The 23,417-nt window shown below is 50.1% G+C and overlaps 1 protein-coding gene across 1 annotated transcript; it reads left to right on the top strand.

Annotated features, from left to right (window-relative positions):
* Window positions 1–529: 529 nt before the first annotated feature.
* Window positions 530–21,965, top strand: LOC144248410 (uncharacterized). Its single transcript, XM_077790584.1, is given in 5 exon segments — window positions 530–688; window positions 854–1,138; window positions 1,748–2,503; window positions 16,913–17,152; window positions 21,930–21,965. Coding segments are annotated over 5 exon segments (1,476 nt in total).
* Window positions 21,966–23,417: the final 1,452 nt, after the last annotated feature.

The following is a 23,417-nucleotide window of genomic DNA, read 5'->3' as shown; positions in this document are numbered from 1 at the left end:
ATAATGAATAATCATCTCCTCTCAGTCTCCACTCATCATCTTTCCTCAGAAAACTCACTGTATTCATCAATGGGATGGAGATATGCTGAGGGTTTCTGATATCCAGGAATACCAGGAGAAACATGGAGGCAGCATAAAAAGAAAACCACAAAACTCTCAAATACAGAAGTGTATACATCTGTGTTACAGAGGAGGGTGTATGGGAAATGGTGTTAACTTTAATTACAGGCATCTCCTCTAACCATTCACTGTCCTTTCTCCATGAACAGGTGCCCATGTGCAGCCACAGCAAATGTCCAACAGCAGCTCCATCAGCCACTTCCACCTGCTGGCACTGGCAGACACGCGGCAGCTGCAGCTCCTGCACTTCTGCCTCTTCCTGGGCATCTCCCTGGCTGCCCTCCTGGGCAACGGCCTCATCATCAGCGCCGTAGCCTGTGGCCACCACCTGCACACGCCCATGTTCTTCTTCCTGCTCAACCTGGCCCTCAGCGACCTGGGCTCCATCTGCACCACTGTCCCCAAAGCCATGCACAATTCCCTCTGGGACACCAGGAACATCTCCTACATAGGATGTGCTGCACAGCTCTTTTTCTTCATGTTCTTCATTTCAGCAGAGTATTTCCTCCTGACCATCATGTGCTACGACTGCTACGTGTCCATCTGCAAACCCCTGCACTACGGGACCCTCCTGGGCAGCAGAGCTTGTGCCCACATGGCAGCAGCTGCCTGGGCCAGTGCCTTTCTCAATGCTCTCATGCACACAGCCAATACATTTTCCCTGCCCCTGTGCCATGGCAATGCCCTGGGCCAATTCTTCTGTGATATCCCACAGATCCTCAAGCTCTCCTGCTCCAATTCCCACCTCAGGGAACTTGGGCTTCTTGTGGTTACTAGCAGTTTATCATTTTGTTGTTTTGTGTTCATTGTTTTCTCCTATGTACAGATCGTCAGGGCTGTGCTGAGGATCCCTTCTGAGCAGGGAAGGCACAAAGCCTTTTCCACCTGCCTCCCTCACCTGGCCTTGGTCTCCTTGTTCCTCGGCACTGCTATGTTTCCTCAACTGAAGCCCCTCTCAATGTCCTCCCCATCCCTGGATCTGGCCCTGTCAGTTCTGCGCGATGAAATCCTGCTCAGCGTGGGCAACTGAGCCCTTGAAGGACTTAGTGTCAGGTCAAGGCTTGCTTTCCCTCCCAAAGCCTTCCCTTGGCAGCCTTGGGCAGGGGATTCATCCTCCCTCCCTCCTCCTTCCCACAGACCTGCTCGGAGCCACTCTGTGGGCACTTTCCATTCTCTGTGTCTGTCCTCAAGTGCAGTGCCAACCTGGGTCAGTCCTGGCTCTGTCCTGAGCTCCCAGGAGCTCGCAGGCTGAGATGGCAACGCTCAGCCACACCAGGGCCCTGCCCCTGCCAGCAGCACCCCCACAAGCAGCAGCAGCAGCAGCAGCAGCAGCAGCAGCAGCAGCAGCAGCAGCAGCAGCTGCAGCAGCTGCAGTCACCTCTCAGCTGTTGGTGCCCCCACACTGCAGCCCCTCCCGCTGGCACCAACGTTCCCTCGTGGCCTTGGAGACAGTCCTGAATCCATCCATGGGGTCACAGAGCCATGGAATCCCAGAGTTCCAGGTTCCTGGAATCCTAGCGTCATTGAATCATGAGAAACACACACAGAGGAGGAGGAGGAGGAGGAGAGGGAGGAGGAGGAGGATGACAAGGACGAGGACGAGGAGGAGGAGGACGAGGAGGAGGAGGACGAGGAGGAGGAGGACAAGGAGGAGGAGGAGAAAGAGGACGGGGAAGAGGACGAGGAAGAGGAGAAAGAGGAGGAAGAGGACGAGGAAGAGGACGAGGAAGAGGAGAAAGAGGAGGAGGAGGAGGAGGAGGAGGATGAGGACGAGGACGAGGAGGACGAGGAGGACGAGGAGGATGAGGAGGAGGAGGAGGAGGAGGAAGAGGGGGACAAGGAGGAGGACAAGGAGGAGGACGAGGAGGAGGAGAAGAAGGTTGAGGATGAGGAAAAGGATGAAGATGCAGAGGACAAAGAGGATGAGGAGGAGGAGGAGCAAGATGAGGAGGAGGAGGAGGAGGAGGACGAGGAGGAGGACGAGGAGGAGGACGAGGACGAGGACGAGGACGAGGACGAGGAAGAGGAGGACGAGGAGGACGAGGAGGATGAGGAGGAATAGGAGGATAAAGAGGATGAGAATGAGGATGTGGAGGAGGACAATGAGGAGGACGAGGAGGATGAGGAGGACGACGACGAGGACGAGGACGAGGAGGAAGAGGAGGAGGAGGACGAGGAAGAGGACAAGGCGGAAGAGGAGGACGAGGAGGACAAGGAGGAGGAGGAGGACGAGGAGGAGGAGGAGGAGGAGGACGAAGAAGAGGACGAGGACGACGAGGAGGAGGACGAGGAGGAGGAGGAGGAGGAGGAGGAAGAGAAGGAGGAGGAGGAAGAGGAGGACGAGGAGGACGAGGAGGACGAGGAGGACGAGGAGGACGAGGAAGTGGAAGAGGAGGACGAGGAGGAGGACAAGGAGGAGGACGAGGACGAGGACGAGGACGAGGACGAGGACGAGGACGTCCTCCTTGTCCTCTGCATCTTCATCCTTTTACTCATCCTCATCCTTCTTCTCCTCCTCTTCCTCCTCCTCGACCTCTTCATCCTCCTTGTCCTCTGCATGTTCATCCTTTTCCTCATCCTCATCCTTCTCCTCCTCGTCCTCGACCTCATCCTTCTTCTCCTCCTTGTCCTCCTCGTTGTCCTCCTCCTCCTCATCCTCATCATCCTCCTTGTCCTTGTCCTCTCTCTTCCTCCTCCTATTCCTCCTCTTCATGCTTCTCTGCCTCCTCCTCTTCCTTGTCCTCCTCCTCCTCCTCATCTTCCTTGTGCTTGCCCTAGCCCTTGTTGTCTTCCTCCTCCTCCTCTTCCTCCTCCTGCTCCTCCTCATTCTCCTCCCCCTCCTCATCCTCCTTGTCATTGTCCTCCTCCTCCTCCTCTTCCTCATCCTCATTCTCCTCTTCCTTCTCGTTCTCCTCCTCCTCCTCATCATCCTCCTTGTCCTCGTTCTCTCTCTTCCTCCTCCTATTCCTCCTCCTCATTTTCCACATCCTCTTCCTCACCGTAGTCGTCATCGTCCTCGTCCTCATCCTCGTCCTCCTCCTTGTCCTCCTCCTTCTCCTCCTCCTCGTCCTCCTCGTCCTCCTCGTCCTCTTCATCATCCTCCTCCTCCTCCTCTTCCTCCTCCTCCTCGTCCTCCTCATCCTCCTCCTTGTCCTCTTCGTCCTCCTCGTCCTCCTCTTCCTCATCCTCCTCGTCCTCCTTGTCCTCGTCCTCCTCGTCCTCCTCCTCCTCTTCCTCCTCGTCCTCCTCCTCCTCCTCCTCGTCCTCCTCCTCCTCCTCGTCCTCGTCCTCCTCATCCTCGTCCTCCTCCTCCTCCTCCTCCTCCTCCTCCGCTGTGTGTGGTTCTCAAGATTCAATGACTCTAGGATTCCAGGAACCTGGAACTCTGGGATTTCATGGCTCTGTGACCCCATAGATGGATTCAGGACTGTCTCCAAGGCCACAAGGGAATGTTGTTGCCAGTGGGAGGGGCTGCAGTGTGGGGGCACCAACAGCTGAGAGGCGACTGCTGCTGCTGCTGCTGCTGCTGCTGCTGCTGCTGCTGTTCTTGGAGGTGCTGCTGGCAGGGGCAGGGCCCTGGTGTGGCTGAGCATTGCCATCTCAGCCTGTGAGCTCCTGGGAGCTCAGGACAGAGCCAGGACTGACCCAGGTTGGCACTGCACTTGAGGACAGAGAGAGAATGGAAAGTGCCCATGGAGTGGTTCCGAGCCGGTCTGTGGGAAGGAGGAGGGAGGGAGGATGGATCTCCTGCCCAAGGCTGCCAAGGGAAGGCTTTGGGAGGGAAAGCAAGCCTTGACCTGACACTAAGTCCTTCAAGGGCTCAGTTGCCCACGCTGAGCAGGATTTCATCGCGCAGAACTGACAGGGCCAGATCCAGGGATGGGGAGGATATCGAGGGGGGCTTCAGGTGAGAAAATTCTGCAGTGCTGACAAAGAGAGAGACGACAGCCAGGTGAGGCAGGCAGGTGGAAAAGGCTTTGTGCCGTCCCTGCTCAGAAGGGATCCTCAGCACAGCCCTGACGATCTGTACATAGGAGAAAACAATGAACACAAAACAACAAAATGATAAACTGCTAGTAACCACAAGAAGCCCAAGTTCCCTGAGGTGGGAATTGGAGCAGGAGAGCTTGAGGATCTGTGGGATATCACAGAAGAATTGGCCCAGGGCATTGCCATGGCACAGGGGCAGGGAAAATGTATTGACTGTGTGCATGAGAGCATTGAGAAAGGCACTGGCCCAGGCAGCTGCTGCCATGTGGGCACAAGCTCTGCTGCCCAGGAGGGTCCCGTGTGCAGGGGTTTGCAGATGGACACGCAGTGGTCGTAGCACATGATGGTCAGGATGGAAATCTCTGATCCAATGAAGAGCATAAAGAAAATGATCTGAGCAGCACATCCCTTGTAGGAGATGGTGCTGGTGTCCCAGAGGGAATTGTGCATGGCTTTGGGGACAGTGGTGCAGATGGAGCCCAGGTCGCTGAGGGCCAGGTTGAGCAGGAAGAAGAACATGGGCGTGTGCAGGTGGTGGCCACAGGCTACGGCGCTGATGATGAGGCCGTTGCCCAGGAGGGCAGCCAGGGAGATGCCCAGGAAGAGGCAGAAGTGCAGGAGCTGCAGCTGCCGCGTGTCTGCCAGTGCCAGCAGGAGGAAGTGGCTGATGGAGCTGCTGTTGGACATTTGCTGTGGCTGCACAAGGGCACCTGCTCATGGAGAAAGGACAGTGAAGTGTTAGAGGAGATGCCTGTAATTAAAGTTAACACCATTTCCCATACACCCTCCTCTGTAACACAGATGTATACACTTCTGTATTTGAGAGTTTTGTGGTTTTCTTTTTATGCTGCCTCCATGTTTCTCCTGGTATTCCTGGATATCAGAAACCCTCAGCATATCTCCATCCCATTGATGAATACAGTGAGTTTTCTGAGGAAAGATGATGAGTGGAGACTGATAGGAGATGATTATTCATTATGTTTGGAGCTTAGCTTGGTTTTCATTTTTCTCACATGAAGGATGGTCACACTCCCATGTTTCTCTTACAAACCCTCAGGTACAGGTAAGAGCAGATGGATCCACCACAGCCCAGCTCCACATTTGTAGCCAAGGACTGACCTTGCTCATTTCACCAACCCAGCAGCATTTTCAGTGTCACAACACCTCTACCTTTCCCCATAAATCTCATAAATCAGAGATTCTCTAGGACAGCTTTGCACTCTGCATTGAAGCTCCCAGCTTGGACTGAAATCTCAGGGACACTTCCAAGTGTCCCTCTGATGGCACTGGATGAAGGGAGGTGCAGCTCCTTCCCTGGCTGCACTGCCAACATTGCCCAGAGCCGGGCACTGGGGACAGCTGTGTCACCCTGAGCCAGCTGTGCCCCCTGCCAGAGCCCCCAGTGCCGGGCAGCTGCTCCCAGCCCTGTGCTCTGCAGAGGGAACTGGGCCCGGGGCTGCAGAGCTGCCCCACGGCTCTGCTGCAGCTCTGCCTGCACAGGAGGGGCTGCACGCCTTGGAGCCCCAGCCCTGAGGGCAGAGGCTTGGCTGGGGCACAGGAGGGAGGGGGCTTGTGCAGAGGGAGGGGCTGCACTGGAGGGGATCCTCTGGACATCTCTAAACTCTCCCTGCCTCAGCATTTCTGGGATTTGTTTTCTCTCCTTCCCTGATCTTCTCTCTGCTTCCGGGAGATTTTCCTCCTGCAGGTGTTTACCTGTGCCCGATCTCTCCCTGCCAGGACTCCCAGACCCCAAATCTCTGTGCACTCTTCTTGGCCTGACAGAACCCTGCCTGTTTGCAGGGCACGGGCTGGGGGCAGGTTCTGTTTGCAGCTTGGAGAAGGGACAGCTCAGATTGAGCCTGATGGGCCTGCTGAATTTACTGGCATAAATACTGATTCCTCATAAACCAAAGTTCACCCTCCAGTTTGAGCTGAAGACGAGACTAATCTGGAGCAGCTGAGGAGGTGGCAAACACCTACTGATCCCCTGAAACTTTCCATAAAGATGTAAATTGGGCCTGATGGCTCCAGCAAAGGTGATGCTGGTTCTGTCCATGGGCAGAGTGGCTGAAAGCACATTAGGGATCTCGTATGAACTTATTGATTCCTAAAAGTAACAATTGAGATGTCTCAGGCACTTGTCAAAATTCATAAATAATAATTCATAATCATACTTTAATATTTATCCTTCTATCCCTTTATATCCAGTAGGAAATTTGATATAAAGTTTTAGAAAATTTCCTCAATTCCTTTCAAAATCCTTCTGTTGGAAATATTCTATGGCTGATCAGAACCCCTCAGCATGTCAGAGCTTCATGAGTATTTCACCTGCCCTGCACCAGAAATACTCAGAGTTGTACTCACAGGATCTGTGGGCATTGGGATGTTCTAGCTTTAGGAGATCTCTCCAGGACCTGCAGCTGCATTGTCCTGCAGCCAGAGGTTCCTGTGCCAAGGGCTGGCAGTGATTCTGCCCCAGGCACTTCTCAGCCCCTTCCCAGCCCTGACTGATTGAAGCTCTCTGTGCCTCTGTGCTGTGCCCGGGCTGGCTGCAGGCAGTGCCCCAGCCCTGCTGGGCTGGCAGAAGAGCTGCTCAGCAAGAGAAATGTGCTTTTGAAGCTCTGCTTGGTTACCAGGATCACCCTCTGTGCCAGGAGCCCGGCCCAGCTCAGCAGCACAGACACAGCACAAGGACTTTAATGACCCTCTGGGGCTTTGTGCTCAGGCCCTGAACATCAGGCCCTGAGAGGGAGCTGCAGAAACCTCTCCAGAATCCAACTCCAAAGTTTCTTGGGCTTTTAATGGGTCCAGTTCTCTCCTCCAAGGAGTCCATGAGGAGCCTGTGTTGGGGACGAACCTCAGTGGGTTCCAGGAATTCCTTGAGACACTTTGGGTGTTGACTTTGACTCCGGGAAATGTTTGTGCAATCTCCTCTAAGGCCCTGAGGTTCCAGGGCTCAGCTCCAAATGCACCATGGGGCTCATTAGAATCAAGCAAGTCCTGACAAACCATGGCTCTGCCTTAATCACCGTATGCTCTCATGCAGTTCATCAGGAAGTTTCTGTAGTGGTTTTGGTTCAACATTTTGAGATTTCTCAGCCAATGCATTAATTAGTTTTGTGAGTTCAGTGTTAGCTAATTACCAGTGCACTTACTAGAATGTACTTACTCATTTCCTGCTGTGAGGTACTATTAGGAGAAAGGCAAAGTAGGCTCATTACTTTAAATGGGTATAAAGAAAAGTTCATAAATTATAACTAAAATAAAGTGTAATAAGAATTAGAAGAAAACTTTCAGAACACTTCCTCTCTCCATAAAACCTGACAATGTAAAGAGACAAAACCTAATATTTTCAGCCAGGTACCATCTAGAATAGTCATTCTGCAGTTCACTTTGGCAGAGAAGTTCCTCTTGTTAATGTTATGGAGACTTATCCACAAGATAACAGTTATCTAATGGCTTTTCATTTCCATTAATAGCAGCTGCTCAGGAAAATCTGCAATTGTGAAGTTCCTCCCATTTCTTTCACAGCCTTTCCCACAGCTGTGTTTATGAGCCTTGCCAACTTATGGGGTATTAGTTTCAAGATGAGCTGTTTAAGAACAAAGGTTTTTTTCATCTCTTTGTGAAATCATCTTCATCTCTGGGAACAGAGGTCTTCTTTCTCTCCCTGGGGCACAGGGTCTCATCACTCTGCTCTCTTTCAGTGTTCAAACTTCTCATGGGATCACAGCTACTGCAACATTTGCACACTTTAGCATGGAGGCCTTTGCTGAAACACGTCATCTCCCCTTACTTTCCAATGCCTTACGGGGAAAAAGAGAGTCTGATGTATCAATGACATCCTTCTCCACAGCTTTAGCAGAGGATTTCAGCCCCAAGATCAAGGCATCTCCTCATCTCTCCCACCTGGGACTCAACTTCCCCTTCCCTGCCCTCGGTGTGTTCATGCTGCTCCTCTGTGTGCCTGCCCTGTGTCCTTTTCTCTCACGGGAGGGAGGATGGCAGCACTGGCAGAGTCAATATCTCCCGGGGCTGCAGATGGTTCCGTGAGCCCGGCCGGGCTCGGTGCTTGCGGCTGGAGCTGTTTTGCCATGGAGGTTTCTGCAGCGGCTGCGCTGGGGCTGTGTCAGGCTGGGCCGCGCTGGGGCAGGGCCAGGATCTCAGCAGCCAGGCCAGAGCCCAGCAGCAGCACGGCCGGGGCCGATGGCTTCTCCTGCCCTGCCCGCCGGCTGCGGGCGAAGCCCAAGGGCGGCAGAGCCTTGGCCGAGCCGGCCCGGCCCGGGGCTGCTCCTGGGGCCCGGCGGATCCTGGCCGGGCCCGGGCTGGCGGCGGGGCAGGGCTCGGCAGGGCCAGATGTCAGCACCCGCAGCCACGGCCCGGCCTCGGCCCCGCGGCCTCCCCTGCCCTGCCCGGCAGCCGATGGCGCCTGGCGGCTCCCTGGGAAGGGGCCCGGCCCCACGGCAGGAGCCGCCCGGCCCCACGGCCGAGACGGGGCTGGGCCGGCCTCGGCACCTCTGTGGGGCCAGAAGGGACAGAGACCCAGCCAGGCTTTCTCATCTGTAACTTGTCCATATATAGTGGTCATGTGCCCAAGCCCCCAAAACCTCTCATTGGGAGATCTCTGGGCCCTCTCCAAGGTGTTTTCTAATAAAAATATTAAGCTCATGGTCTATGAAATTTACCAGTGGACAGGGCTAATCCATCCTGTCTGTCCTGGCTACTTTTGTCTGGGAGCAATCCTTGGATATACGGACTTTAGGAGGCCACATTTTAATTTTGGCCATGGACCATGGACAAGAAGACCATTTATTTTCCACAGGAAAGAAGGAACAGAGCGCCAGTGTTTCAGGGGCAGATGAGAGATGACCACTACAGTGCAAGGCCAGCCAGAGCTGGCTGGTTTTTTCCTAAGACATACCCTTGCATACAGGAAATTGTTTAGGGAGAATACCAGTTTTGGCAATGGGCATCTGAACACAGACGGTTCTTTTCCATAGCAAGGAAAGCACATATCCCCTTTGCTCCAGGAGCTGATGAGAGGCAGCCCTTGGCATTCCAACATCAGCCAGACCTGTCAGGTGGCCCCTGGCAGGCCAAGCCAGCCAGACCTGGTCCATGTTCCCTCGCTTCCATGGGGCCCCACATTGTCCCAATGGTCCCTTGCTTCCAGGAGGACCTGAGGTGTCACAATGCCCCCTTGGTGACACCAGGCCCTGAAGGGTCAGAATGGTCTCCATGGTTCCATCAGGCCCCACAGAGTCATAATGGTCTCTGGGTCCATGAAGCCCCGTGGTGTCACCATGGCCCCTTGGTTCCATGGGCTCCAGTGGTGCCACAATGATCCCCTTGGTTCCATGAGGTGCCCACAGTGTCACAGTGATCTCCATCGGAAGGAAAGAACCGAGCCCCAGTGTGGCAGGGGCAGCCACCAGAGGCCAAGGCCAGATAGACTTGATGGTACTGGCAGATTTTGGCTGGGAGCAACCCTTGGATATAGGGAATTTTAGAGGTGGAATCCCAATTTCAGACATGGACACCCAAAGTAGAAGGATGGTTCTTTTCCACAGGAAGAAAAGCATGGAACACCGGTGTTTCAGGGACAGATTAAAGGCTTCCAGCAGAGGCCTAAGCCTGCCAGACTTCTCTGTCCTGGTAGCTTTTGTCTGAAAGCAACCCTTGGATAGAGCAAATTTGGGAAGTGGAACCCAAATTTCAGCCATTTCTGTGTAGATAAGAAGGACAGTTCTTTTCCATAGGAAGGAAAGCACAGAGCCCCAGTGTTTCAAAGGCAGAAGTGAAGAGAGGTGGCTCTTGAGAGGCCAAGCCAGCCAGACCTGTTTGTCCTGGCAGCTTTTGTCATGGAGAGATCCTTGGATATATGGAATTTGGGAGAAGGAATCTCAATTTTGACCATAAACACCTTGAGAAGAAGGACAGGTCTTTTTCATTGGAAGGAAACCACTGACCCCAGTGTTTTGAAAGCAGGTGAGAGGCATCCCCAAGAGGCCAAGGGCAGCCAAATCTGTCTGTCCTGGCAGATTTCACTGGGAGCAATCGTTGGATGTACAGAGTTTTGGAGGTGGAATCCCAATTCTGGCCATGGAAGCCTGCTCAGGATGGATGTTTTTTTCCTATAGGAAAGAAAAGCACAAAATCCAAGAGTTCTGGAAGAAGATGAGATGTGGCCAGCCTTAGGCCAAGCCAGCCAGACCTCTCTCTCCTGACAACTTTCATCTAGGGGCTATCCTTGGACATAGAGCATTTTGGAGGTGGAATCTCAGTTTTGGCCATGGACACCTAGACAGAAAGAAGAGTTTTTTCATTAGGAAGGAAAGCACAGAGCCCCAATGTTTCAGAGGCACATGAGTGCCAGCCCTCAGGAAGCCAAGGCCAGCCAGATTTGTGATTCCTGGCATCATTTTTCTGGGAGCTATCATTGGATATAGGGGATACTGGAGGCAGATGCCAAATTTTGGCCATGGGTACCTGGTTGAGATGGATAGTTTTTATCCCATAATAAAGAAAAGCACATGGTCCCAGTGTTTGAAAGGCAGATGAGAGGTGGCCCCTGAGTGGCCAAGGCAGCCAGATCTGTCTCTCCTGGCAGATTTCATCTATAAACAATCCTTGTAATATAAGGAAATTTGGAGGAGGAATTCCAGTTTTGGCTATAGGCCCCTGGAGGAGAAGAATAGTTCTCTCCCATAGGAAGGAAAGCCCAGAGCCCCAATGTCACTATGGGACGTGAGAAGACATGATGGGCACCTTTGTGTATGTGACGGTAAAAGAAATGTAATTTATTTCCGACTCCAACATTTATAGTTTTCCAAAGGTGACAGTGGATTGGAGGGTGAAAGTGCCACCTCTCCAATGATACTGGACAAAACTACCGTCCATCAAATTTCCCCTCCTCTATGAAGGAATGCAAAGCAATAAATTATTTACAGAAAGTTGCGTGAGAAAATTTGCTACAAGAATGTAAACTCAGAAGGTTTTAGAAAATCTTAAAATATCAGGCCGACACCCCAGTGCTTCAGGAGCTGACGAGAAGTAGCCCTCGACATGCCAAGGTCAGCCAGACCTGTCAGGTGGTCCCCAGGAGGCCCAGCTAGCCAGACCTGTTCCATGTTCCCTTGGTTCTGTGGGACCCCACAGTGTCACAATGGTCTCCTTGGATAAATCAGTCTCTGGAGTGTCACAATGTTCCCCTTGCTTCTGCAGTGTCACAATGGCCCCATGCTTCCATGAGCCCTTGCAATATCACAATGGCTTCGTGGTTCCACAGAGCCCTGATGTGTCACAATGGCCCCTCGGCTCCGTGTGCCCTCACTGTGTCACAACGGCTCCTCTGTGACACTGCGGCTGCACAAGGTCACCATGGACCCTTGGTTCCTTGGGGTCTCTGAGTTCAAAATGGTCTCCTTGATTCCATGAGGCAGCACAGTGCCACAATGGCCCCTTGGTTCCATGAGGATCTGCAGCGTCACACAGATTTGTGACATTTGTCCTTGCTGCCCCTCACATCCCCCTGCCCCACAAACAGCCCCAGCCACCCGTGAGGGACAGGCCCTGCTGTGCCAGGCTGGGCTCAGGGCTTGGCCTTTCTGCTTCCCCCAGCCACCCCAGGCCTTGCTCAGCATTGCAGTTCCCTGCTCTGAGCCTTGGGCTCCCTGCAATCCTGGCCTCAAGGATCTGCTCTCACCAGTCCCTGGGAGCCTTTGGCAATCCCTGCCCTCAGTGGGGCCCAGTGATGCTCCAAGGGACTTGGACCTTTGCTTCTGACTCCTTGAGCAGCTTCTTCAGCCTTCTCTCAGTGCCTGAGGGTCCTGGACAGGGGCTCAAATCCATGTTGGGGATCATCAAAACAAAGAAAGCCCTCAGGGACGCTTTGACTTCATTCAATTGTGTGCAAATCTCCAAAACTTGTGCAGCTGATAGGAGTCTGTTTGGAGTTCTTGTAAGGAGGAGGATTTCAAAGTGCACTACATTAATTTTATTCTTTAATCAAGTGAGTATTCTTTGTTTCCAGTTCAGAGAAGAGCTGATAGAAGCATTCCCCAGGTGACCTTGATGCTCACTGTCTCATTAGGAGGTCTGGGCATGTAGAAGAATGAGCCCCCTGAGGGCTGATCCTGTTTGGACAAGCTGCTCCTCACCCCCAGCCTCACCATGTCTGACATTGCCCACCTGGCACTGACATCCCTGTGCCCTGCAGCAGAACCTTGTCCCTGAGCTCTGCGGCTCCATGTCCCAGCCCCTTGCACCGTGTCCCGCCTGCTCTCCTCAGGGCTCTGCCTGTACACAGGCCCAGGAGAAGTTTTCCTCTTGGGAAAGAAAGACTGGAAAAGCCTGAGCAGGTTTCCTGAACAACAAACCCCACTCACGAGCCACCTGCTCAGTACAGGCTGCCTGGAATGGTGTCACCTTTCTACAAGGGACAGTGTGACCAGAAATGATCACTGGAAGCAGAATTCTTTGAGCCTCCCAGCTGAATTCTCTGTTCCTGTCCTTTCCCTGGATCTCTGTTGCAGATGGAAGCTGCTGGTGGCATCCTCACCTTTAACCTCTCTTTGGAATGAAAACCGATGTTCCCACGTGATTTAAGCAGGATTTGCTCAATGTTTTTATAAATCTTTTGTGTTCCCCATGGAACAAAGGGGCCATTTTGGCACTGAGGGGGTTACATGGAAAAAAGGAGTCAGTTGTGACCCTGGGGTCCAATGGAACCATGGGGCCATGGTGACACAGCAGGGCCACGTGGATCCAGTGGTCCATTGTGACACTGTGGATCCAAGGAGACCATGGAGACACCCCCAGAACCTCATGGAACCAAGGAGTCCATGGTGACCCAGCAGGGCTGCATGGAGCCAATGGTCCATGGTGACACTGCCCATCCAAGGAGGCCATTTGGACACTGTGGAAGCTGATGGAGCGAGGTGGCCATTGTGACACCGAAGAACTTCATGACACCAAATATCCATGGGGACATAGCAGGACATCATGGGAACACAGGAACCGCTGTTGGCAGTGTGGAAACTCCTGGAACCAGGGGCTGCTGTGGGACTTCAGAACCAGCACAGCTGCTGCACCTTGTCCCCTGCCTTGCACAGCTCCTTGGGAGGCACGGCAGGAGCAACACCCTGGGAGCCTCGGGAATGCCCCTCTGGGATCCATGGCACATGCTCCCAGGGGCTGGAATTCCAGTTCCCAGCCAGGAAAAGATGTTCCTGCCCTTGAAGGCAAAGCTCTTATGGAAGAGCCAAAAGCCAAGTGGAGCAAGATCTTAGAGTGACATTTCACTGCCAGACTCCCTCACTTCACCCATGGTTGTTGTAGCTCATGGATTGGGAATTAAATCAGGGCAGGGTCTTTGGTGGGAGCAGCCCTGGGTCAAAGGAGGCACTGAGAGAGAAACAGAGCAGGCAAAGGAAGGCAGGAGAGAAAGGAGGTGTTTTGGTTTGGAAAGACAGGTGTCTGCTAAGGAAGGCAGGAGCCTCCCCTGAAATGGAAAAATGTAGACTCTTTCAGAATTGTCATAAATTTGAAATTAAGGGGGGCTCTCAGATAAAAATATGGGAGCAGGAATGACTGTTTTTTATTAGGGAAGAAAATAGAACTATAAAATAAACAATGCAGTAAACTGAAATAACACTGACAGAGTCAGAATATAACCCGATACCCTTTTGGACAGGGTACTTGCCACAGTCCAATTGGAATTATGGGTGCAGTCGTCCAGGAGTGTCAGGTGTGGTTCTGTTGGAGAAGTGATCCTGTAGGAATGGGAGTCTTCTTCTGAAGAGGAAGAGGCAGCTGTTCCTATGGGAAATCCAATGCAGAAAAATCTGTGTTGGTGGGCCAAATCTCAAGACTAGATGCAGGTAGGAATTCTTGGCTCCTCCCTCTGGGCAGAGCATCTCACAATGGGATTTTACAGTTCTTATCAGTCATGCAGTGACATTCAATAGCCCATTATCAGCAGATGTCTCCTTTGAGGGAGGATTGATTGTGGAAGAGATAAGGAAAAGCTGCCCACTTAACACAGCACAACTGCCATACAGATGGCAAATAGAACACATCTTGCTTTTCAGTCTGGGACAGGAGGACACAAACAAAATCAGCTGAGAAGGCGGCCCTCTGAAAAGCAAATCAGAACTGATGGAAAATGAATGGGACAGAAATCAGTAATTCTGATCGTTTTATTTATTATCAAAATAAATCACACCCACCCAGCCCCACACAATCCTGATCCCACAACCTCAAATTTGGATCTCACTTCTCCCGATCACCTTCCAACCCCATCTCATCCTGTAGGCTGAGGAATAGAGTAATTTTGGCACTGGACTGAGGTGGGAACCAGCCATTTTGAGGTGGGATGTAGCCAGTTTGGAGTAAGACTCTGGGGCTTCCTGGGAGGTTGAGTCATTTTGAGGTGAAAGTGCAACCCACCTTGGATTTTGGAGTGCAAAGATATGGAGAATACTCCCATATATCCCCCAAGAACCCACAAATCCTCTAGAATATGTTCCCAAACAGTAAATTCCACCTCAAATACCTCTTAAATGGTGGGACTTTTGACATCTCTGGTCAATAATAATTTTAGTCATTTTTCAGGTGTTTCTAAGTGAAAAAGACGAATCAGAAGAAAATTAGGGCCAAACCAAAACCAGAGACCCCTTGAGCATCCCCTGGGCACTAGACTAAACAAACTCAGCAGAAATTAAACTTAACCCTACATAAAATGCCTTGAGGAAGATTTGCTCTTCCCACAAGTCACTTGTGATGGAAATGCAAATAAATCCCAAACATTAATGAACCAACAACAGAAGCAATTCTGTGGCAATTCCAAATTTCATGAGTTCCAGCACAGCTCCAACTCAGATGCTGGCGGTTCTAAAAAAAGAAATCAGGAAAATTTTCCCAATACAGATTATTAAAAGAATGGGAAAGGTCTGTGTAGCTGTCACAAAGGTGACAGGGAGCAAGAAAATAATTCTTCTCCCCCCAAAGCCCGTGATTTCAGGAGTTATTTGGGAATTTAGCTACTTGAGCTGGGCTTCTTGTAGGACTTTAGTAGCCTTGTGTTCCTCAGCTTGGGGTGAATTATCCTTGTCATTCTCGTTGGTATAATTTGCTCCCTTTCTTGCAGTGATTTTAACAAAATTAAGAGAGACATGGAAAGAAAGAGAAAAGGGGAGAAAGCAAGGGAGTGACAGGGACAGAGCTCTCCCCAGAAGCGGGGCAAGTGTGACATTGTCCCCTGTGTGCGTGGCCTTCCCAGGGTGGGGGTTTTACACCTGAGCCAGTTTGGGTAAGGGGGGTGGTGTTCACCCCCCACCCCGAGCAGGGATTGCCTCACTGTTTTAGGTTACAGTGTCAGATGTAATCAAAAGTGTTTTCAGTCCCCATCTCCATAAACTGTTATCAACAGGTGGGGCAGTGTTCTTTATCTCTTCCATGGCTCAGCCCTGATAACGCCCTCCAGGGCCATCTTCTCTTAATGGGCCATTGAGTGTCACTGCAGCACTGATAAAATTACATCATCCCATTGTGGGATGCTCCGCCCAGGGGGAGGAACCAAGTATTCCTACCTGGATATAATCTCACCATTTGCAACACCACAACCACCTTGCCTACTGGATTCCCAGAGGACAAGAGCTCCATAAGCACCACTGGACCTTCAGAGGAAGACCAGACCCTTCTACAGGATCACTGCTTTGACAGAATCACATTCATCACTCGAGCTGGACTGCAGCCACCATTTCATCAGACAGCTACCACCACCCTGACCAACGGGGTGTCAGGTTATATCCTGACTCTGTCAGGTTAAGCCAGTGTTTCTGTATCATTGCCATGATCTTAGATTTCTTATTCAATTGTCATTCTGGCTTAGACTCTCCCCCTGGTTTGCCTTCAAACCTGTACAAAACTCACTGTACTCATCCCTTGTTTTCCTTCCAAAACAGGATTTCCTGTACCCAAATGTTCACCAGATGGAGGAGAAGGTTGCGAGGAAGAGGAAGATGCCCTGGGACACTGAGGCAGGTGAGGAGGAAGTCAGTGCCCCTTTCCCCCTCTCTCCTGCTCTATCTCCCAGCCCAGCCTGGTCCCCGGCTGCAGGACAGCCCCGCTGCCGGTGCCCTCCTGCCAGGGATGCACTGGGGGGATCTTCTTGCCCTTCCCTCTGGCACGGAGGCAAATCCCATCTACTCCTTGTCCTTCCTCCCCCAGAGCAGGAGCTGAGGATGGAGACCAGGAAAGACAAATCCCTGCAGCAGAACCTCATGGAAGAAGCCGTTTTAAGCAACTCCACAGTGCAGGAATCCAACAGGGAGGAAAATCCCTGGAGATCTCACAGGAGGAGGGGCTGCAAGCCCAGCCCAGGATGCTCTGAGGAGGAAAGACCCACTCTGGGCCAGGAAGGTGGGCAGAGCTTCCGCCAGAGCTTAGAGTTGGTGGTCCCTGAGCAGCTTCCTGATGGGGAGAAGCCCTACAAGTGCTTGGAGTGTGGGAAGAGCTTCAGGCAGAGCAACAATCTGAAACGACACCTGATGATCCACATTGGGGAATGGCCATACGAGTGTGGGGAGTGTGGGAAGGGCTCAGCTGCAAATCCCATCTTGTCAGCCACTTACACATCCACACTGGGGAGAGGCCCTACAAGTGTGGGGAGTGTGGGAAGGGATTCAGCTCCAACTCTCACCTTGTCAGCCACCAACGCATCCACACTGGGGAGAGGCCCTATGAGTGTCCCGAGTGTCAGAAGAGTTTTGGCAGCATCTCTGATCTCCTCGGACACCAGCGGATTCACAAGGATGAGAGGCCCTCCCGCTGCCCATACTGCGGGAAGGGCTTCAAGCAAAACTCCACCCTCGTCACACACCAGCGCATCCACACTGGGGAGAGGCCCTACATGTGCCCCACTTGTGGGAAGACGTTTCACAGCAGCTCCCATCTCCTCCTGCATGAGTGGATTCACACTGAGGAGAGGCGCTTCCTCTGCCCCGACTGTGGCAAGGGCTTCAAGCACAAGTGCAACCTTGTCAGCCAGCAACGCATCCACACTGGGGAGAGGCCATACTTGTGTCCCCAGTGTGGGAAGAGCTTCACCCAGAGATCTCACTTGACGAAACACCAACGGAGCCATCCGTAAGGGAAGTCATGAAAGTTCCTCAGCTGCAGGAAGAGCTTTGTGCACTGCTCCAGTTTAATCCCCCATTGGAGGACCCTGTTGGGAAGAGCCCTGGTGATCCATGTTCCCTGTTATCCATGCTGGGAAGACACCTGTCCCTTTTCCTGCCCCTGCCAATGACCTGATATGGGATTGAAGGACATGAGGGTCTGGCCATGGCCCTGTCACTACATTCACTCCCACCTCAGGTCATTGCCAGGGGCAGGAAAGGGACTCTTTCTCTCTCCCTGAGGAGACAGGTGTCCTTTCCATGCAGGAGGAAACACGTGGCCAGGATGATACAATTGATGGTGATGTAGTTTTCCCCTGTAAATAGTTATTCTTATCCCTTCTGTTGTCAATATTTTTTCTGTTTCTGTTTGTTCCTTATCTCATTGCTGTTCCCCGTAAATTATTCTTATTCCAGCCTGGAATATTTGCCTTTTGTGCTTTCCATGGTAAGTGAGAGGGCAACAAATGGCAGGGCAGTTTTAGCGGAAGCAGGAAATTGAGGAATCCCATTCCTGAACCCCGGCCTGTGGAAACCGAGCATCCCAGCTGGTGCCAGCCCTGGTGGCCATGGCAGCAGCCTTGGGAGCGGGTCCCTGGCTGGGGCTGAGGAAACCTCTTCACTCTGGTGCCCGGGGACAGGAGTGGAGGGAGCGGCTGCAGCTGAGTCGGGGCAGGCTGAGGTTGGATCTCAGGAAAAGGTTTTTGCCCAGAGGCTGCTGGGGCAGTGCCCAGGCTCCCCAGGGAAGGGTCCCAGCTCCAGGGCTCTCTGAGCTCCAGCAGCATTTGGACAGCGCTGCCAGGCCCAGGCTGGCAGTGTTGGGGTGTCCTGTGCAGGGCCAGCAGTTGGACTCGAGGATCCTGATGGGTCCCTCCCAGCTCAGCCAATTCTGTGGTTCTGGGATCCATGACCCTGGGGATGGGAGTGCCAATGGTTGCCATGGCAACGGGCTCCGGGCCTGAGCTGGTGTCCATGGCAACCACCCCTGGCATGGGGTCTCCATGGAGCTGCCCAGGGACTGACCATAGCAACAGGGGCTGGGGATGGTTGCCATGGAAACTGACCATAGCAACAGGGGCTGGGGATGGTTGCCATGGAAACTAACCATAGCAACAGGGGCTGGGGATGGTTGCCATGGAAACTGACCATAGCAATGGCCATATTGGGATTTCACCACCAATGTTGACTGTTGTGACAGACTGAAGGAGATTGTTGGCTGGAAACATTTCATGTGTAGGGGAGGAAGGGGCAGGTCCAGCCCTGCCCTGCCCTGGAACCCCAGCACTGCCCTGCCCTGGAACCCCAATCCCCCCAGAGCCTCTATCCCAGCCCAGCAGTGTCTGCCAGTCCCTGGCACAGCACAGACAATGCTCCACAGCCACCTCTGGAGCCCCAGCCCAGCTCCTGAGTGACCAAATGACCCCAAGTCCCACCTGGGGGAAGGGCCCAGGAAGACCAAGGGGTATTTAAGGCTGACCACAAGGCAAGCACATATCTTGACCCTACCTCCTCTTGGAATTTCCATCTGAACATTGCTGGAATCCAGGAGTTGGTAGCTGAGTGTGTGCTTCTCTGTATCTTATTGTTCTCTCTTTTTGTATCTACCTCTTCTATTTCTGTACTCTTGCCAGTATTGATTAACTTAAAATTGAACAGGCTCAGAGTTTGTGAAGTTGAATGGTCCAAGTCAATGCTTTTAGAAGTTTTTTTTTGTTGATTGAATGCCATATTAAAATGTTTGCCAAAGTTTCACTGATTTTCTAAATTTCCCAGTAAAGGCTGTTTTGTTGTTTAGAGCTCCTGAGAAAATCTTGATAGTATTGCTCTAGTGCATCCAACTCAGAGTGTTGCAGATGATAGATAGATATGATTGTTCATAAATAATACAGCTAGGATGAGAACAGTTCTCCCAGCTAGCCAGATGTCACTTCTGCCCTTGGATGAATCCTGGAGTGAAATGGACTGTTCCATCTCACCCCCCAGAAGATGTGTGGCTCATCCCACACCTCTGTACCTGCCCCTAAAACATCAGCGTCTGTAACCCCATTGGCCCATGCCTTATCCCAGCCCACCTAGGAGCCCCTGATAAGGGGGCTCCGAGAAGCCATGCGGCCACTTGGAACCTCTTCCCGCTCTTGGAACCTCTCCCCTCTCTTAGAACTTCCTCCCCTCTTAGAACCTTTCCCTCCTTTCCTAGGGCTTCCCCTCTCCTAAACCCTCCTTTTGTCTCTCCCCTCCCCTGCCCTCTTAATCCCGGCCACATGCTACGCCTGAGAGCACGAGGCTCGGACCTTCCTGCACCCCCAATAAACCTCTTTCCCCAAGAGCAACCTTCAGAGATCTCTGCCTCCCTCCACCCACACCGTGCTGGAGTGTGGTCATCCCGCATTTAGGTCCCTGGGCTATTTGTTTTTTGAGTTGAAAAGACTAAAGTGGTTTCAGTGGTATAATATACACATCGCTTGTCAGGTTGAGATCAAAGCAGCTTTAGCTATAAGAGAATAGAAGATGTCTGCACTTGGCAAACTCTTATTTTTCCTCCACGTATGCTGTACATTCATCAAAGAGCGTCTTCACAAGAGATACTTTCAGCTGTCACCCACTCCTAAAACTATTGCAGCTGCCTTCCTTTCTTCCTCAAAAAGATAGAATGGGGCTTTTTTCAGCCCCAGCCATCCTTCTCACTGTGCAGAGATAGGGACTGTGCAGTGCCATACAAGTTCCTCAGCCTGGGGACAGGTGCTCATTCTCTCCTGCCTCCAATGGTGTGAGTAACAAACTTGCAAGCAGGAGACACTAACAGAAGCAGGTGTCTCTCACTTTTTTTTCTTTTTCTCTCTTTTTTTTTGTTGTCACTTTCCAGTATTCTGTGAGCAGTAAAAATCCTTAAATATTTGCAGGGGAAACTAAATTTTTTGTTCTTGTTTTTACTTGACTAAAAATCTGGGGGTTTGCCAAGATACAGATCAAACCAACAGCAATCACTGTCAGTGGGATTTTTTTCCATGTTGAAAAAGTTTAACAATTAAATTCCATCATTTACTCTGACATGTTGAGATATCAGTCACTATTGCATGGGCCAAGCACTTATTCTGGATTATATCTCCCAGTTATATAACCAAGTATTCCTTCAGTACAATGGTCTTTTTGCCAAAAGATTTGATGTTCCATAGAAGATGCAATTACTGTACAGAGTTTGTGCATAAAAACAAAAATCCTCAATCTCTGACATATGTATAGAGCTGACAAAGGAAAGAAATTCAGTATCAGAGCTGGGTAAAATGGCTCATGATTCAAGTGGTTGTTTTTAATGCTTTTAATAAAAAAATCCTCTGCTGTTGTTTTTAAATACATTTAGTCAAATCTGGAAAGTTGAGCATAAGAACATAATGTAGCCACAGTAGGATAATGGACTGAAAAAAATAACCACTGGAAAGACTGAATAAAAAATAAACACTCCCCACTTTGTCCCCCAATTTTTCTGGAATTGTTTAAAGCTAAAAACTACAAAACCAAAATTTACAGAGCTATTTTTTCTGAAGTGTGGACTATACAGTAGTGATAATGAAAATGAGAACAAACCTCCTGGGATGGTTGTGCTACTTTGCCCTGCCAGATACAGAAACATTTCTATACTTTAAGTATTTTATGTTGTTTTAAATTTGATTTCATTTCTAGGGAACAACAGTACCTCAGGTCATTTTGATGTCAGATTGTATTTCACATAATTTCTGTATGAGGTGCATTTCTTTTCTTTGGATACTTCAGGAAAACATTATGAGGAGCCTGAAAATTGATTATATGAGCTGTGGTCAGGATGCAGCCTTACAGAAAAATCATGAGCACTAAACTTTCCTTGCCAGCAACAATTAAAATATGTAAACCAGCATTTTAAAGAGTTTAAGTTGAATGGTGATGACTTTAAATGGCTTTTTAAAGATGGTGACAAAAGTACTTATGGGTATTTTTCCCTATACTCATATAACTCTGTGTCTTTAATGCACTGTAATCATAATAAATATTTCCAGAACTGAAGAAACAGAGCCTGAGAGCTTGTCCATCCTAGAAGTTTCTATTGTTCTCATAAATTTTTCTCTACAATTATCTCTTCTCTTGGAAACACTGTGACATAACCATGCTGCCATAATAAGCATAAGCAGTAGAAATCAAATTCAGAGCTACACAACTTATTTTACAAGGAGAACAGATAATGAAATGGTAAGTAGTGTCAATATACATTAATGAAAAAAATTGCCTAAGCCCTGCATGGCTCTGAAAGAGCAAGCTTTCCAGTTATTTTCGAATATTCTGATCCACATGGAAAATGCAGAGAAGTCCTATTTTGCAGGGCTGATTTGCTTCCTATGTGAGCCATAGCAAGGTCAGAATCCTTGGAAGGACACTGCTTCTTACCTCAAGATTTCTGTGGGCTTCTGCCTTGCTTCTGGCTTGGAAGACCTTGAAAGGCAAAAAAAGAAGAGGAAACAAGTGCACTTTTAACCAGGGGTGACTCAAGAGATTAAATCGCTGCCCACTGGCCATGCTTCACGGAGCACAAAGCGAAGATTGACTGCCCATGACGACATTTGAACCTTGTGTCATTGCTGTGAATCCTCCTGGGTGTACCTTGCTCCCTAGACTGAAGGCACTGTCATTGAGCAAGCTGGGGGTTAAAGCAGCCTTTTTATTTTGGATAGTAATTCACTAATACTTGGGGACTGAGAGGATTTGGGTTGAAGTACTTATTACAGCCTATTTCTGCCTTGGTGGAAGGAGGTGAGAAGTACAGAGCACCTGAAGCAAGGAAGAATTGAGATATGCCAAAGAACCAAAAAGCTTGATTGGCCACCTAGAGCAAATCTTTGTGGGCTTTAGGAAACTGTGGGGTGGCTGCTCTCACCTGCTTCATGACTGGCCTTTCTTTTCCTGCATATTATTTTCATTTCTACTGTTTGTAGTGTTTTTTCTTGCACTTTGCTCCTTACTATGAATTAGTATGCTGCTCAAAGCTAAATATCAGCCAAATTGATAAAGATAGGTTATTTATATCTTCTCAGGATTTAAATGCCACAGAATAAAGTTGGGGGACTTGAGCAGATCAAGCAATGTTTTACCCTGCAGCCCCATGCAAGTGACTAACTGCTTTAATGGCAGGTACATTGACAGCTTTAGTTTGGATATGGAGGGAAAATAGATTGTTTTTTGGAAGACACTGCTACTTTACTCAAATTTGCTACACTACAGCTCAAGACAGTGTGACCATGCTGTAACTATCACTGTGTTCATTTGTAGTTTTTTACTCAGAAGTTGAAGCTTCTTCTTGTTCCTTTAATTAGCTGCATCTATCAGGACCTGTTTTGTTTTCTGCTATAAATGGTGGGTCAAATAAAAAGAAGGACAGATTTCAGGCAATTTGAGAAATTTTTCTCCTTTTATTATTTCTTCACACATATATATGTAGATATTGCTGAAGGGCAGCTATTACTGAAGGGTAGCTCAATCTTTTAGGACTAAATTGTTCCCTAGGAGTGTGTAAAAGTGACTGTGTAAAGAAAACTTTAGCAATCTTTCCAAAGATTGCTAAAAAAGTTCAGGAGTACTCTGCTGCAAAATTTCAGGCATTTCAGGGCATTTTCACTTCAAACTTCAAGCATTTCTATGGAAATGCTCAAGAGACAGCATACTTAATATATCCAACATCTCTGTTTGCAAAGAGTCTTTATTTCAGATAGAGGTATAGGAAGGACATTCTCAAAGATATAGAGGGTTGCGTACAAAGAATGACACATTTCAGGCAATTTGAGAAACTTAACTTCTTTTATTAGTTTCTCAAACATAGATATTCAAGTATTATTTAAAAGCAGACAAGCAACTAGGGGAATTCTCTAAACTAAGGGTAATTCTCTAAACTAAGGGTTTAAACTAATCTAGTCTAAACTCTATTTCTCTACACTAAGGGTAGCTTTGCAAAATAGTTATATACTGCCAACACTAAAGGGCCTCTGGAATGAATGCTAAGAAACAAGTCTAATTAAAACTACAACTCACTGAATAACTACATTAAGTCCCTAATAGGCTAGGTTGCTGTCTTCGAGGTATTCCAAGCAACCTCCATCAGCTTCACTG

The sequence above is a fragment of the Lonchura striata genome, unplaced genomic scaffold, assembly GCF_046129695.1.
Source record: "Lonchura striata isolate bLonStr1 unplaced genomic scaffold, bLonStr1.mat Scaffold_113, whole genome shotgun sequence".
NCBI classification, from domain to species: Eukaryota; Metazoa; Chordata; class Aves; order Passeriformes; family Estrildidae; genus Lonchura; species Lonchura striata.
This window is presented reverse-complemented; position numbering and strand designations above follow the sequence as displayed.